Source organism: Ictalurus furcatus, chromosome 18 (assembly GCF_023375685.1).
Source record: "Ictalurus furcatus strain D&B chromosome 18, Billie_1.0, whole genome shotgun sequence".
NCBI lineage: Eukaryota > Metazoa > Chordata > Actinopteri > Siluriformes > Ictaluridae > Ictalurus > Ictalurus furcatus.
In genome coordinates this window covers 16,787,869-16,803,686 of record NC_071272.1, presented here as the reverse complement: position 1 = coordinate 16,803,686, position 15,818 = coordinate 16,787,869, and the positions used below count along the sequence as shown (strand labels likewise).

Sequence of the window (15,818 nt, the reverse complement as noted above, 5' to 3'; positions counted from 1 at the left end):
TGGATGGCTAACTGGGCCCAATTTGGACATTTTCACTTAGGGGTGTACTCACTTTTGTTGCCAGCGGTTTAGACATTAATGGCTGTGTGTGGAGTTATTTTGAGGGGACAGCAAATTTACACTGTTATACAAGCTGTACACTCACTACTTTACATTGTAGCAAAGTGTCATTTCTTCAGTGTTGTCACATTAAAAGATGTAATCAAATATTTACAAAAATGTGAGGAGTGTACTCACTTTTGTGAGATACTGTATGTTTGAACTTAAGAAGAAATGTTTCTGCAATACCAAGGTGCACATACATGTAAGATTTTATTTTCTTGCATATTGGTGACTTCTTTTCACTGGTACACCCTTTATTATGGGAGCTGTCCTTTATTTGGGTATCTTATTTATTTGGGTCTACTTCTTCTTGTGTAATTCCATATTTTTGTTAACCTAAAAGATATGTGTCAAACATGAGTCATGTGTGTTTGTCCACTGAGTTGAATCATTTTAGCTGATTCAAACCATCTGCCAATTATCATTCCTTCAGGGGTTGAATAATCTGCGTTTGGCCAAAGGAAATCTTCCTTGATCCTTGGTGAACACTACTGAACATTACAATTTATAAAGTGTTTTAAAATTATTAAAATATTGCACTGTGTAGAGATACACAGTATAATCATGTATGAATGTACACATTACCGAGATTACAGTCACCCACGTTATTTAGACTGAAAAAGAGGATTAAATGTAAGCGCAAGGGTCTACTTGGACACTGGCTAGAAATAACCAATAGAGGCGCTCTATCTATTTATTCAAAGTGGTGTGGGCTGAATCGCAACGGAATCGATTCCTCGTGAATCACTTACTTAAAAGAATCGATTCATGAACACCAACGACTGTTCAAAAGAAAACAATTTCTAAAGTGCTGTTGTGCTTGACTAGATTTTTAAATAACAAAGATAACACGATTTTAATTTTATATGGATGATTTATGAAGTTTAAATGGGATTCCTTCATAGATAGGTATTACCACAAACATTAGAATTGAAAACATGTTATAAAATGAACGTGTGATAGTGTAGATGTCAAGAATATAGCCTAGACTACATCAAGTGCACAAGCACAGTGAAATTATTTCTTGCATGACACAAATGTAATGACTGGTCAGAAGGTGTCAATTCATTTTCTATCACAGAAGCTCTGACGGTAGACTGACTGGCTGTAAATCATATGATAGGTTTGTATAAATGCACTCGTATGTTGACATGACAAGACAAGCTGCATTTTTTGTCCTCAACTTCGAGAGAGAGAGAGAGAGAGAGAGAAAGAGAGAGAGAGAGAGAGAGAAGATACAGTAGTAAGAGAATGACTATATCTGCCATAAACAAATAATAGCAGGAACTTGTCTCAGTGATGATTCACAACATTGACTAGCCTATAAATGGATAAAAAGCACAATGTGATGTTCAATATGAAATGAAACATTGTAATTGCTGTGGTATAAGAGGAATAAAACATTTATTAATGCCCTGTTACATGATATTATATTATTATTCACTTGTTCCATCCATCTTATTGTGGATTATCCCCCCCCCCCCCCCCCCAAAAAAAAAAACACACACTCCTGAGTGTTCTCCTTAAATCGAGCATATACAATGTGTCTATGATGTATGCAGCATGTAAAGTGACATGGTTTAGTTTTGGATTTAAAACTACAGCACAAATCAAAGCAAATGAAACATTCACATTCATCAACCCAACTGAATCAAACGAGTTGGTTCGAAGGAGCCGATTCAGCAAAGCGAGTCGCGATGACCATCACTAATGCAAATTGCTATTGTGCCTCACCATTGTTTACTCTCACAGGACCAACGGTCAGTCAGGCCAAAGGAGAGATAAGATGCTAAAAGTATTATACATTTTGACTGAACAATCGTGACGAAAATAGACCTTTCTAAAAGAAAAGTTTATAGAACTATTTATCCAAACTCGCTTTCATTTCCTCTGTATGTTTTTGTTGTGTAAGATAATAGAGTTATAGTAAGTGCATGCGTCACTCAGTGCACTATGACATTAAAGAGGAAAGTCATTGGTGTTCAAAACAAGGAGTTTTTTGTGAGGCTGTGAGAAACGCAGATTGTGAATGTGTCGTTGTTCCCTCCCTCCTCTCTCTCTCTCTCTCTCTCTCTCTGAAGGTGAAGCGACTCCAAACTCACAGCGGCGTTAGTAAAGAAGAAGCAGGTGTCCAACATGGCGAACGCGGCCAGCGGAGCTCTTGCAAGTCTCCTGCTATTATCTACGATTGCGGCGGCTGTTCTTCAAGGTATACTCTCACTCTTTACGTGCATTCTCTTCTTTTTTTTCTTTTGGCGTTGTCTTTTGCGGATTCTCTAAAACACAATCTCAGAGCGGCAAACAAGCAGCGGGGGCGTGAAACACACAGCGCGCGCACAACAACACTGCCTGGATGCGCCATATAGATGTTCATGATGAGGGGAAAAAAGTAACTTTAACGATAAAGAGTTGACGAAATGCTTTTTTCCCCTTTTTTTCTTCCTTCATTTTTCGTTCGCTTTTGGTTATTGTGACTTGTTCTTAGATTCAAAGCGGATAGCGTGTTGTTTGGCGTGGACGTGTTGTTTTTATTGTAGCCCGGCTGCATGTTGGAGAAGTGAGAAGAAGAGAGAAAGAGTCGTGGTATAAGAGTTCGCGCTCGGGTTTCTTCACTTCCTTCTAATGCAACATCATTCTCTATTCGTTTCAAAGCCCGTGCATGTGATGCGAGCGATGATGACGTGAAGAAGAAATAAATTAATGAATGAGTAAATGCGTTGCGTTTGGATGATGGATGGCAGCCTTGGGTTAAATGGGTGATGTGGGAATGGAAGCGGTCGTGCTATGCGGCATGATCGGAACCGACACAAACTGAAATGGTCCGATGGCGCAGTTGATCCTGTGCCTGCTGGCGGTGTTGGATTTTAGCATCAGTGTGGTGAAACCGCGAGGGTTAGAAATGAAAGCCAAAGTTAGGCGAATACGCAGATACGCATTGATTGTGATGGCGCGAGCGTCAGCCTTCTTTATGGTAGCTACACTGGAATTACTCTCAGATTTGCTGCCTGTATGGATTTCCTTGAAGCTTATAGGCTAGTAATGTCTCCAATATATTTTAGTTTCATTTTCTATAGCAGTCTTCTTTTCTTTGACTTGAATTGCTTAAAAAGTAAGAAGAATATGCTACTTGGTGGAAGTTCGCGTGCAGTGTGTAGCCCCGTGATGATTCGTTTACAGTACGACACGGAGAACCATGAAGGCAAAATGCGGTGTTATTGAACTCCTGGCACTTCCGACACTTAGGTCATCGCTGGAAATGAAAAATATAACTGGGATAAAACACAATGGTGTGACAGTATGAGATAAAATGGTGTAGGCTACTTCGTGTTCTCGGGTAATCGAGTAGCAGTTCTCTTCCGAGGAGCGCATCGAGTCTGTGGCATTTTCCCAAAGTGTGTATGAAATCAATGAGACTGTGTGTGTGTGTGTGTGTGTGTGAGGGAGAGAGAGAAAGAAAGTGAGTTCTTTATGTGTGTTTTAAACGATGTTGTCTTCACTCAAAGCAGATGAAGAGATAAAGCCCGCATACTCGTGTTTTCTGTGAGAAAGTCTTGGCCTATAGAAACAGAATTGTTTTGGTGTTTTTTTCCACCTCAGGATGAAAATAGAGTTAAAACGTCGCCGGTGGTTCTTTATTCCATCTCCAACACGATACAAGTCGCAGTTTGAATCCTGTACAACACATACCCTATCTTATAGTTAAAATAAAGTAAAATAAACCACAGTTTGTTATAGTTATTCCAGAGCTATATCCAGTCAGGATAGTTTAACCGTTAGCTAATTGCTAACTTCTTCAAGTAGCGCGAGCTGGTGAAGGACACGGCGCGTGACGTAGTCAGTCAGGTCCTCTCACCTCACCGATTATAATCGATTATTCGAAGCTGTTTATTCGTTATAAGAATTTATCGAATTTGTTAAAAGAACCATATATTTCTAACCGATTTCTAAACAAACACGGCCTTATTAAGTTTTATAAACGCCATAATATTGGCTGTATTGGGTTCATTTAGCAAAGCGTGTGCAGCTTTTAGGTGTCAGCAGTAATTTCTGATTTTATGAAGACAGTAGGCCATCACAGTTGGAAACAGACATCGCAGGCAATTAAAAGACCATTAGTCGGTTTGCTCTCGCTCAGGGTAATCGGCTGTGGAGAGAAAAATAAATGGTTTAATGCATGCACAAATTAAACCTGGCTGATTTACTCACAGTATTCCCAGGTTTGTTAGCACAACTCACAGCAGAAGTTTGGATTGGTGGTAAAGGAGTTGTTGGGTAAAAAAAAAAAAAAATATTAGCATTGCAAATTGACCACGCCACTTGCAGCTGAGTTGGCTTTGCATTGGAATTATGACTTGTACGGGTAACAAGGACCAAAAACTTCCATGCAAATCACATGCTGAAACCCTCGCACATGCCTTGGTTAATTAATTGCAAAGGGACTCACTTATGAGACATAGAAATGTGCACAAGTGCATCACATGGCTGAAATCAGTATTTCTGGGATCTCTTGATTGGATTTGCTAAAAGCTTTCACATCAAATGCAGCTGTTCAGCCAAGATTTTGGGTTTCTACATCTTAGTTTCGCACAGGAATTATTTGTGCACCAATTTAGTACTTTAGGAGTAGGGCCACCAATTAGCACCGAAATCACAACATAACTCAAACCACATCGAGTTGTTAATTAATTGCAAAGTGGCTTGCAAATGTGTCATCTGTTACTGTGTGACTTCTAAACAATTACTTGATTGATTCATATATTTAAATTTGTATTTAAATGTAAATTCAGATTTTATTTTACGAGTTTATGAAAGTGTTCATGCAAAATGGTACTATTATCTGTCAGACTGAAATGTTTAATCATTTTTGCTATATATCTTTTTTTTTGCATGTTGCATAATGCTAACAGGTTGTTGTAAGTTTCAATTTCTATTAATTGTTATTAAGGGTATGTTTTTTTTCTTTACATGTCTCAGCTATGTGACTACATTTCGTCTAACACGAGAATTGTTGAAGTCTGATTTTCTCCCTGAACCATTCCTTTAGTGCTATTGTTTAGTCCCCCATGGTGATTTTCTTAAAAGTCATTTGCATATGAAAGACATAGACCTCAATGTTTAAAATCTCTCCTTTAACAATAGAGCCAGCTCCCTGTTTCAGGAAGAGTCTTAGAATGGTGACCACTGATGAATGTGCTGAGATGTGGACACAGAGCCAAGATTAAGACCAGTGTTGGATAAAAGTACATTGTCGACAGGGACTCTACCTTGGGGGGTGGGAGCCGGTGGTCAGGGTAAGCTTTTTTAGTTAGGGCTAGGCCTAATCTGCAGCTAGGGAACTGCCTCGTGTGTGTGTGTGTGTGTGTGTGTGTGTGTGTGTGTGTGTGTGTAGAACTTATTTAAGGCTTGCACATGTTCCTATGGCAAATGAAATGAAAATAGTTTAAGCAGGTTGCTGTTATTAGACGTTTCCACCCCTTTGAAGTGTGTAGTATTTGTTTTGCTCCACTTAGCTGTCAAACTAATAACATACAGAGTGAAAATGAAAAATGGCTGGGGGAGCTGCAAATCCACATAAGAATATTTTGGGGATTACAGCTCGAGTCTGCCATGCCTACCTTGCTTGTGATTGGTTGCATTCCTTCAAAAATATAGAAGAGGAGATTCTTATTTTTTATTCATACTATTATGGCTAAATATAATATTATTTTGAATACATTTAATACTCTTTAGTCCATCAGTAATAAAATAAATGCATGACACTACTTTAGACAGTTGTCTTATTGTTTCTTTGGGCTTCTGAAACAAAATAGATTGTCTTTCTGAATAATACAGCTTTATTGGTAGAAAAGAGAATCAGCTGTACTATTTCTTTAGATTCATCAATGTAAGGTACAAAAAATAATCAGTACTAATAGCAATAGAATAATAGATTTGTGTGGAAAAGAGCTTTTTTTTTTAAAGAATAGATAAGAAATTGGATGATAAGGACTTGAGCAGACTCTTCAAGAGTTGACCATTATGCTCCAAAATGACCTTCAGTTCATAAAAAAAAAAATATATATATATAATAATTTTCCAACAGAAAATAGATATATTTAAATTAGTTTCTGTACCACTGGCCTTGAAACTACTGTTAAGCAATTATAGGATTTTAATGCAGCCGCTAAAAGGTGAAAGTGCCTAAGACCTGCCTACACAGCGTTAACCGATATTGAAACATGTTCAAGTGTTTTATTGGTACTTTCAGCACATATTTGAGGCACATTAATAAAACTGTGTCAATTTCTCAAGTCTCAATCAATGCGTTGCCACCTGTACTGGCCACTTCCTGCCAGATTAGGAAACGTGATGGATTGAGCCTTAGCAAAGTACATTTATTTCAATCAGTGAGCCATTTAAATGGAAAGTCATTTGCACTTCACCTATTTACAAGTACACATGATCAGTCATTACCAGAAATGCACCTTCCTCGTTTGCTGGAAATTGGAACCATCTTATTAACGGATGGTTTAAATCAGTTCTGCAGGTAGTTAATGAACTGAGGAATTGAATTCTGAAATGCAACGGCAGGAGCAGTACAGCCACCCACCAACACTCCTGCTGGAGAGCAGTTTGAGCGTGGTGCTGTAGTTTACCATACATCACATTCCTGTTTGCTAGAGCTGGACAATATGGACCAAAAGTCATATATTTTTGGGCTGATTGATATACGAATGAAATATGCACATCTCTGAGAATACCTCTTCCGTTATTTAACATAACAAAGATGGAACAAAATAGAGTGCAAAATCCAGGTTTTCCTTTCCTGTTTAACAAACCATAACCCTGTGCAAATAACAATGAATAGGTAAACATAAAATGTAAACTGGACTACTTGCTCTGAGAACGTAGTTTAGTTTGCTACTGATTTGAACACTTCAGCAAACAACAAAACCTTTCGTTCTGTGTAGCTCTGTAGTTCTCTCACAGGTTTTGTGTAAGGAACACTAGCCTATCAACAGACTCAGGCTTGAGAGGTGCCCTGTGGCAGGTTACAGTGTTACCACTGCAACTGAAAACCCTCTCAGAAGGTGTTCTGGTGGCTGGGACACAAAAATACGTCTTTGCCAGGTGGCCCAGTGCTGGAAAGAAAATGTCATATTCCTTCCTCCACTTGAGTGGATCTGTATCACTCTCTGCACTGACTGACTCTAAGCATCTTGAAAGTTCATTTTCAATAGCCTGCCTCTGTGTCAGTTTGGTGCTGGTGGTGGTGCTCTTCTTAAAGAAGCTTGCGAGTGTCTTCTTAACTGGTGGTGACACAAATGCTGCTCCCTCTTGGTCTGCAAGCATGGGCACAGTGGACACAGGCTGAAAGCATCTCTGATCAGTGTTAACAATTCGTAATGCAAAATAAACATAGCTATAAAGTGCAATGCAAGTTCATAAATAATTCTAACACCTACTATAATGCATTGTAATACGATAGCAATATGTTTGTAGCTGATGTTTTATAGAACGTGTTAGAGCAAGTTTCCTGGTCAGTGATAATACAATACACACTGGTGACAGTCTGCATACAAGTAAAATATTTTGAAGACCCTGTTTTACCCTGAATGGCTTTTTCACATCAAGGGACAAAAGACTGTGTAATTTATTTTATACACTTACCAAACACTTTAAGGATAAAATAAGGTATTAATAAATAATAGCATTTAGTTGAGCCAACAGTTTATGAAATGGCTTGAAGTTGGTGTTAAGAGTTTAGGACACTCTTTGGAGAGGATCTGATGAGGAGGTTTAGTTGAAATTATTCATGATTACAAATAACAAGGACAAAAATAAGTCATGAAGCTGAATTATTTGAATCAAGCTATGCGTTGCTCTTACAAACATGATTATATGATCATATAGCAATGGGCTCAGCATGAGGGAAAAAGTCATTTAGCAAATGGATCCATTCATCTTTGAACTGGATAAACATGGATTGTGCAGTCGCTGATAAGCTCCAGTACTCATATCATTTCTTGTAGTACATAAAAAAGTTGACTATACAAAAGAAAATATTCAAGTTGCACAAAACCATTAGCCTATTCTATTAAAGGCTTTGTTAGTCCAGTGTATTTGTGAGTATTATAATACCATGCAAATAAGCATGCAAATAAAAACGGGTTGATATGGAGGTTATTAAAGGTATTGAAAGGATATGATGTGTTAGGAGTTAAGGTTTCCCTTGGTTTAGTTTCACTTTCATTCTACTTATAAGGACATAATTAAGTTGAAGTCAGAGCTATTATTATTGTTATTATTATTTGGTTATTATTCTTTATACCACAGTGCTGTTGAATTCTTGATTCTGATTGCTCAGGTTGGCACAGAGTAAGTTTCTTTAACCGCAGCTCTCTGTGTGCGTTCAAGTCCTCCTGGGAAGTTTGTATTTACGTGTTTTGAAGTCGTAATTGCGACATCAGGTGCATTCAAGTCACTTGCTGGTCAGAGTGTAGTGTACCTTCTCTTAGTAAAAAAAAAAAACAACAACAAATGTACAGCAAGGTTTTTTAAACTCTGCTTCCAGAAAATGAAGAACAAATGCACATCAGTTGTGTTTCGCTTTTTATGTTTTTAATCAATTTATGTAGCCACTGTAAACCTTATTGTTACATATTATATCGTACTTGTACAATGCTGTTGTATTTTGTGCAGGAAATTAGCTTGTTTTATTGTAAATAAAAAAGGCTGACATTAACTTGCTGCATATACCAAGCATATAATAACTGAAATCAGCTTCTGGAAGGGGTGGATTTTTTGTTACCTCTTTACATCGTGCAACAGTTTTATATGTTCTGAAATTCAATAAAAAAATTTGTCTTCATTACATATTTAATACCTGAATGTTAAATGTTTGGACATGGGAAGATTATCATTATTATTATTATTATTTCAGGCATACTGTTTGAACCTTTTTTTAAACTCATGGACAGTCCATTTACTTCCTAAAATTTGATATTTACGAATGTAGATACACGTATAAATAATTTATGCCTGAAAGAGTTAAAGCCAGTTCTTGGGTAACATCCTATATTGCAGTTTTCTTTTTGTTGTTGTTGTTTTTTTGCCAGATTTTGTTCTGTTTAAATCTGATGTTAAAGATTTGGCCCCACACAACTGTCAGTGGACATGAGAGAAATGTTTAACCAATACCTTTTTCCTTGATAAATCACTTTTGATAACAGAAGCTGGATATGGAAACTAGAATTGTGCTCGTATTGTAGATGATAACACTTTTGAGATTCATTTGAATGGAGGTTGTAGGCTCAAAATGACTGAAAAGTGATTATCTTTCAGAATGGGATATTAACTTTTTAATATGGTGTGCACATGAGTGTTTAGTCTAGATTTCCCCATTTAGCAGATCAGGTTTTAGATCAGGGGATTCTTTGCTACCTTAGTGTTACTGATACAGTATTTAAAGAGACTAAGTCACATTTTATATAGAAAGTAGGTATTTGCACTGTCTGTCCAACGTAGCTTAAATAAAATAAATGTCCCTGATAAAGGAAAATAGGTCATGTTGTCATCTCTCATGTCTGTCAAAAATGCAGCGTGGCAAACTCACACGGATGATCTTCACCACTCGTCTAAACAGCACCACAGGAATTCGCTGTTCTAGAAATGTCATCCCTCAGGTCACCAAGAGATTAAAAATAGCCACCGAGTTTGACGGCTGAGTACACTGTATGCCCTTGGGGGACATTCGTCTTGTGTTGTGGGGTTATCAGAGCCATGTTAGGATTGCATTTACTGATTAGTGAAGCATTAGGCATTTCTGTGAGGCACGCAGACTCGAAAGCTGATCCGGGAATGGAAAACTACTGGCTATCATTTGGAAACCTTCACAAGTTCAGTGTGAGCCTTTTTGATATTGCAGTTTCTTTTTCATGAAAAATTCACTTCAAAATCACAAGGTATCTTCATAAGGACTTCATGACACATGTATGAGCAATGAATAACTTATGTATAGAATAGTGCTTGATGATGAGCACAGCATGATGAAATCTTTAATATGAAAGTATTAACTAAGGAATAAGGCACTTGAGAGTGTGCTGTTATAGAAAAATAATCAACTAAGGTGCACGATGTGGCCTGGTACAGAGCTGAATATTTTCCTATTCCTTTTATACCACAGTAATTTGCAGATGATTACAGTTTTTATTTATTAAAGAACAATTCGTCATAGTTTTTTTATCCATTTATCAGTCCTCTCCAGGTTTTCTGCAATCGCAGAAATTAGCTCAAAATCAAGCAAACACCACAATATCAAAGGAGCTTGCAGTTTTTCACAAATACCACAGATTTTGGCCAAGACGCATGATTCAGGTGCGTCAAACATGAGTACAGCTAAAAGATCTCATTTACTAACAAACATCACTGCGAAAGACCGTGAAAAACAATTTCGTGCAATTCCAATTTTGCCAGTTCAAGTAGTTTTCTGCAAAAAAACCCACAAGAATTTGCAAGTTTTACATCACAAATTTAGGAAAAAATTCCGCAGCAGAATCAAGCATTTTTGGCCGCAACAATCACAAAAAAAACGCTCCCAGAAATCCTGTATGGACTGATTTGTAATTACGGTATATATTGTGGAATTCATTCATTCATTCATTTATTTGTTCATCTTCAGTAAGAGCTTTATCCTGGTTATTATTGTGGTGGATCTGAAACCTAACCGACACTGGGCACAAGGTGATTCACCTAGGATGGAATATCAGTTCATCACAGGGCACACACCATGCACACACAGACACACATTCACACACTCATTTACACCTAGGGGCAATTTAGCATAGTCAGTTCTCCTACCGGCATGTTTTTGTACTGTGGGAGGAAATTGGAAAAGCCACACAGACACAGAACTGCCTTCCTAAATGTTAGATAAAATACCTTTACAGAAAAATTCACCAGCACAACGATTCTATTTTTCGGTGTTAAATTATGACAGTTTTAACCTTTTTTTTCATTAGGTTTATATAACATGACAAATCTGTCATACAAGTCCCTGTGAATTAGCTGTTACTATAGAAACAATAATGAGCACATTAATATAAATCTGTGATTTGTATTACAACCAGAACTAGTGTCTATACATTCTTTCTGGGATATCCAGGTTATTGTATTGCGATGTTGAACTCTACTATTACTCACAGTTTGATTGCTGAAAACCATATTTGTACCAGTTGTTTATTTTCCCTCCTTTTCCTTGTTAAATATGTTGGTTTGTTGATAATAAATGGCATTAAACCTCAGGGTTTTTTTTATGTGTCACTGCTGTTTTCCAGGTGCCTTGTATTGTGTTGTATCTTTTTGAAATATTACCCAGCTGTAGTTTGAGCAATACCACAGAGGGCCGAACTGAAATTAATGGACAAGGCAAGCTGGGAAATTAGGTCACGGGTGTCTGGCAAGCTGTGTATGCTTTTAAGTGTTGAGGGAACGAGCTGTGATGACATGTTTGTGCCATCGCATGAAGTAGGAGGAGCTGCTTTTTTGTGCTGTGTACCTGGAGGTTGGGAACACAAACACAGCTTTGTTTCTGCAGCTAAGCTAGCCTTGACGATGTGTTCCTGAAAGTCTAGTGAATGTCACTAAATGACTAAATCACTGGCATTCAGACAAGTGGAAATTCAGTGGACTAATGAAAGGATCTGTTTCAAACGAAACCTTTTATCTTAAACAAGTGTCACAAGTGATACACGATTGTGCCTGGATGCATTATTTTGCATAAAAGTGCCCCAAGCACTCTTTCCCACTTAGTTCTACTTAGCTCTCTGACAGCCGTACCTTAATGCCGAGGCAACAAATAATCAGCTGTGAAATATAGAAACTGATGATGCGTTATAGAGGCTTCTTCGGTGCTCAGTAGAAAAAAAAAAAAAACAGCCATAAGCAAATTGTTTTCTTGTCTCGGCGTAGCGTTGAGTTAATCCGCCTCTATGATGGTTTGCGTCATGACTGTCTCTGTGGAGACGACATCATGCTGTAAAAGCTCTCCAGGCTTAAGGCCTTATTTATGTAAATATGACTACTTCAAGTAGTAAACTTGCTTATTTTTGCTTTATTGTCATATAATCCTTAGTATTTTCAGCATTCTGAACACTATGTGGCTTAACACATTTGAAGATCTCTTTAACGCTTTGTTGCCTGAGCGGAATATTTCAGGTTCTGAATAGTACAGATGAAATATATATTTTACATGCTTATCCTACACAGGGTCGCTGGGGAGCCTGGAGCCTATCCCAGGGAACTCGGGGCACAAGGCGGGGGACACCCTGGACAGGGTGCCAACTCATCGCAGGGCACAATCGCACACACATTCACACACTACGGACAATTTGGGAAGGCCTGTTACGAAACGGGACTGTCAGTCACCGAGGGGTTTAAATAGTCAACATAATCAAACCAAAACATGGACACCTGGGGCAAATCAGAGACATGATCAGACTTAAATCAATGTCCAAGCAGGAAGCAAACGAAAACAAAAGAGTCACGTGACCAGTCAGAAGCCGTGCCGCAGTGCCCTCTGCTGGCCGTGGCGTAACAGAACCCCCCTCCAAAGGGTGCTCCTCCCGGAGCACCAAGAACCCCCCACCAACGGGGGTCCCGGGCCCCTGTGCGTACTGTCTCTCGCTGCCACAGAAAGCGAGGCAGCCTCTGTCGGGCAGCAGAGGGGCGGAGCACCGCCCCCGACGGCACTGGAACGCTGGGCGGCGGCTCTGGAACGCAGGGTGCCACCCCCGGCGGCTCTGGAACGCTAGGCGCCGGCTCTGGAACACAGGGCGCTGCCCCCGGCGGCTCTGGAACGCTGGGCGCCGGCTCTGGAATGCAGGGCGCCGCCCCCGGCGGCACTGGGACGCTGGGCGCCGCGCCTGGAACGCTGGGCGCCACCCCTGGGACGCTGGGCACCGCCCCCGGCGGCTCTGGGACGCTGGGCGCCGCCCCCAGCAGCAATGGAACGCTGGGCGGCCTCCTCGGCCGGGCAGGGCAGCAGGACGGCTTCCTCAGCTGTGCAGGGCAGCGGGACGGCCTCCTCGGCTGGGCTGGACAGCAGGACAGCTTCCTCGGCTGTGCAGGGCAGCGGGACTGCCTCCTCGGCTGGGGTGGACAGCAGGGCAGCTTCCTCGGCTGTGCAGGGCAGCGGGACGACCTCCTCAGCCGCCTCAAGCTGTCCCTCTGAGGTCGCCATGTTGACCTCAGGTGGGAGCTCCACAGCTGAGACCTCCCCATAGGCCTCAGGCTGGAGCTCTGCTGTCCTCATTGCCCCCCCCAAAAAATTTCTGGGCCAGCCTTCACCTCTGGACTGCGCAGCATGGTGTACCTCCCCTGCAGTGGGAAGCCCCAGATGCTCAGGTCACTTTACTGGCTGTGTTGCACGGCGTCGCTCTTCGGCGGCGAGGACGGGGTACATGGCGCGAGGGATGACGCGGCGCGCAGCTCGGCTTTGCACTGAGCAATTTCCTCTTCGAGCTGTTTGCTCATCTCCAGGGACGAACGGTAAAGCGCCCAAATCCTGGCCTCTTCAGCGGCGCTCATGGCTACCTGCTGCTTCCGCATTTTTGGCGCAGTATTCTGTTACGAAACGGGACTGGAGGCGGATGCAGGTGCAGGTCAAAGTCTTTATTAATTAGCAGACAAACAAAACACAGGGAGCGCGGTCTCTACTGACTATACTTAAACTCAGGACATCTAGCTACGACCGCTAGCATGCTACACGTTAGCAAATACCGTCATACCTCCTCGACATGACAAATGTAAACCAAATAATACTGCGCGAAGTGCGCAGTCACCGAGGGGTTTAAATAGTCAACATAATCAAACCAAAACATGGACACCTGGGGCAAATCAGAGACATGATCAGACTTAAATCAATGTCCAAGCAGGAAGCAAACGAAAACAAAAGAGTCACGTGACCAGTCAGAAGCCGTGCCGCAGTGCCCTCTGCTGGCCGTGGCGTAACAAGGCCAATCAGCCTACAGCGCATGTCTTTGGACTGGGGAGGAAACCAGAGTACCCAGAGGAAACCCCCAAAGCCCGGGGAGAACATGCAAACTCCATGCACACAGGGCAGAGGTGGGATTCCTACCCCCAACCCTGGAGTCATGAAGGCAATGGTGCGAACCATGACGTGGATTATTTTCAAATAACAGCACATCCTTAAGTGTTTTATTCTTCTTACACCGCATAAATTGGCCCAATGATTGTAATATTTAAATTTATTAATGGATTGACCCATTGTACTTGTATTAAACCTTTTTTTTGTAATTACATTTAATGTTACGGATACAAGTTAGTTCTCGTTTTCACTTACGTTAAAGCACTCGTTCCCTCACCAGCCTTTCCTGTGTAGGAAAACCTACTATTATATAATGCTGACACTGGAGACTCCTTCCTTAAATGTTTAACCATATTTAACCGATTATACATTTTTCTTTGTTTAATTACAACTCTTTTTTTATCCATTTATTATTAGACATAGATTATGTAGATCATTGTTTAAACTTGTCCGTGGGAGTGAGCTGTTGTTTTCTAAATGATTTAGTATTAGAACAAGCACATGAATATAAGTGTGCGATTTGTCTCGCAGCCTAACTGTTGTCAGAGGTGCTGGAGAAGATTGGACAATTTAACAGCACTGTGGTATCAAGTGATATAAAACACAGCGTGGTGATTTATGTCCAATATCAGTCCAGCTTTTAGTCATTTCTCAGAACCTGAGCAAAATAATCTAAATGTAATATATTTAAAAAGCAAGGGGAAAAAATTCTGTTCACCAAATCACATACTGTATAATTGCAAAGAAAAATATAGATTTTGTTAATTAATTAGCAAGAAATGGAATAGATTTTTTTTATAAAGTTCATTTTAGAAAAAAAATACACAGTGTGAAAATGTGAAATTTATAATGTTGTTGGTCCACTTCTTCAGCATAAAGCTATATTACAAAACGAAAATTAAAAATGATAAATCTATAAAGATATACTGATATACACTGATAATCATTAACTTCTTATACTTTACATATCCAAAGTCTCTGGTCTATTATTCCATGGGAACTGCAAATGCAAACAAAAAAATGCCACTAGAATTTTGTCAAAGGATTTTTTAAAATGATGTTTAGACATTACATTACATTATACATTATACACTGATCAGACATAACAATAAACCCACTGACAGGTGAAGTGAATAACATTGATTATCTCGTTACAATGGCACCTGTCAGGCAGCAAGTGAACAGTCAGTTCTTGAAGTTGATGTGTTGGAAGCAGGAAAAATAGGCAAGCGTAAGGTTCTGAGCGACTTTGACAAGGGCCAAATTGTGATGGTTAGACGACTGGCTCAGAGCATCTCCACAATGGCACAATTTGTGGGGTGCTCCCAATGTTCTGATGGGAATCCTTGGGTCCTGGCATTCATGTGAATGTTACTTTGACACGTACCACCTACCTGAACATTGTTGCAGACCAAGTACACACTTTCATGGCACTGGTATTCCCTAATGGCAGTGGTCTCGTTCAGCAGGATAATGCACCCTTCCACATTGCAAAAAGTATTCAGGAATGTTTTGAGGAACATGACAAAGGATTCAAGGTGTTGACTCCAAATTCCCCAGATCTCAATCTAATTGAGCATCTGTGGGATGTGCTGGACAAACAAGTCCGATCCATGGAGGCCCCACCTTG

General features: G+C 40.1%; 1 protein-coding gene across 6 annotated transcripts in view; it reads left to right on the top strand.

The window, feature by feature from the left end:
- The first annotated feature begins 2,227 nt into the window (after positions 1-2,227).
- cadm1a (cell adhesion molecule 1a) overlaps positions 2,228-15,818 on the top strand; it is a 346,601-nt gene continuing 333,010 nt past the window's right edge. For 5 of the 6 annotated variants that reach the window (XM_053648179.1, XM_053648178.1, XM_053648177.1 and 2 more), the window contains exon 1: positions 2,228-2,311. In XM_053648179.1, coding sequence (XP_053504154.1) covers positions 2,239-2,311 — 73 coding nt within the window. In that variant the 5' untranslated portion in view covers positions 2,228-2,238. The remainder of the gene's footprint in view (positions 2,312-15,818) is intronic. The other variant, XM_053648174.1, reaches the window with a different exon arrangement.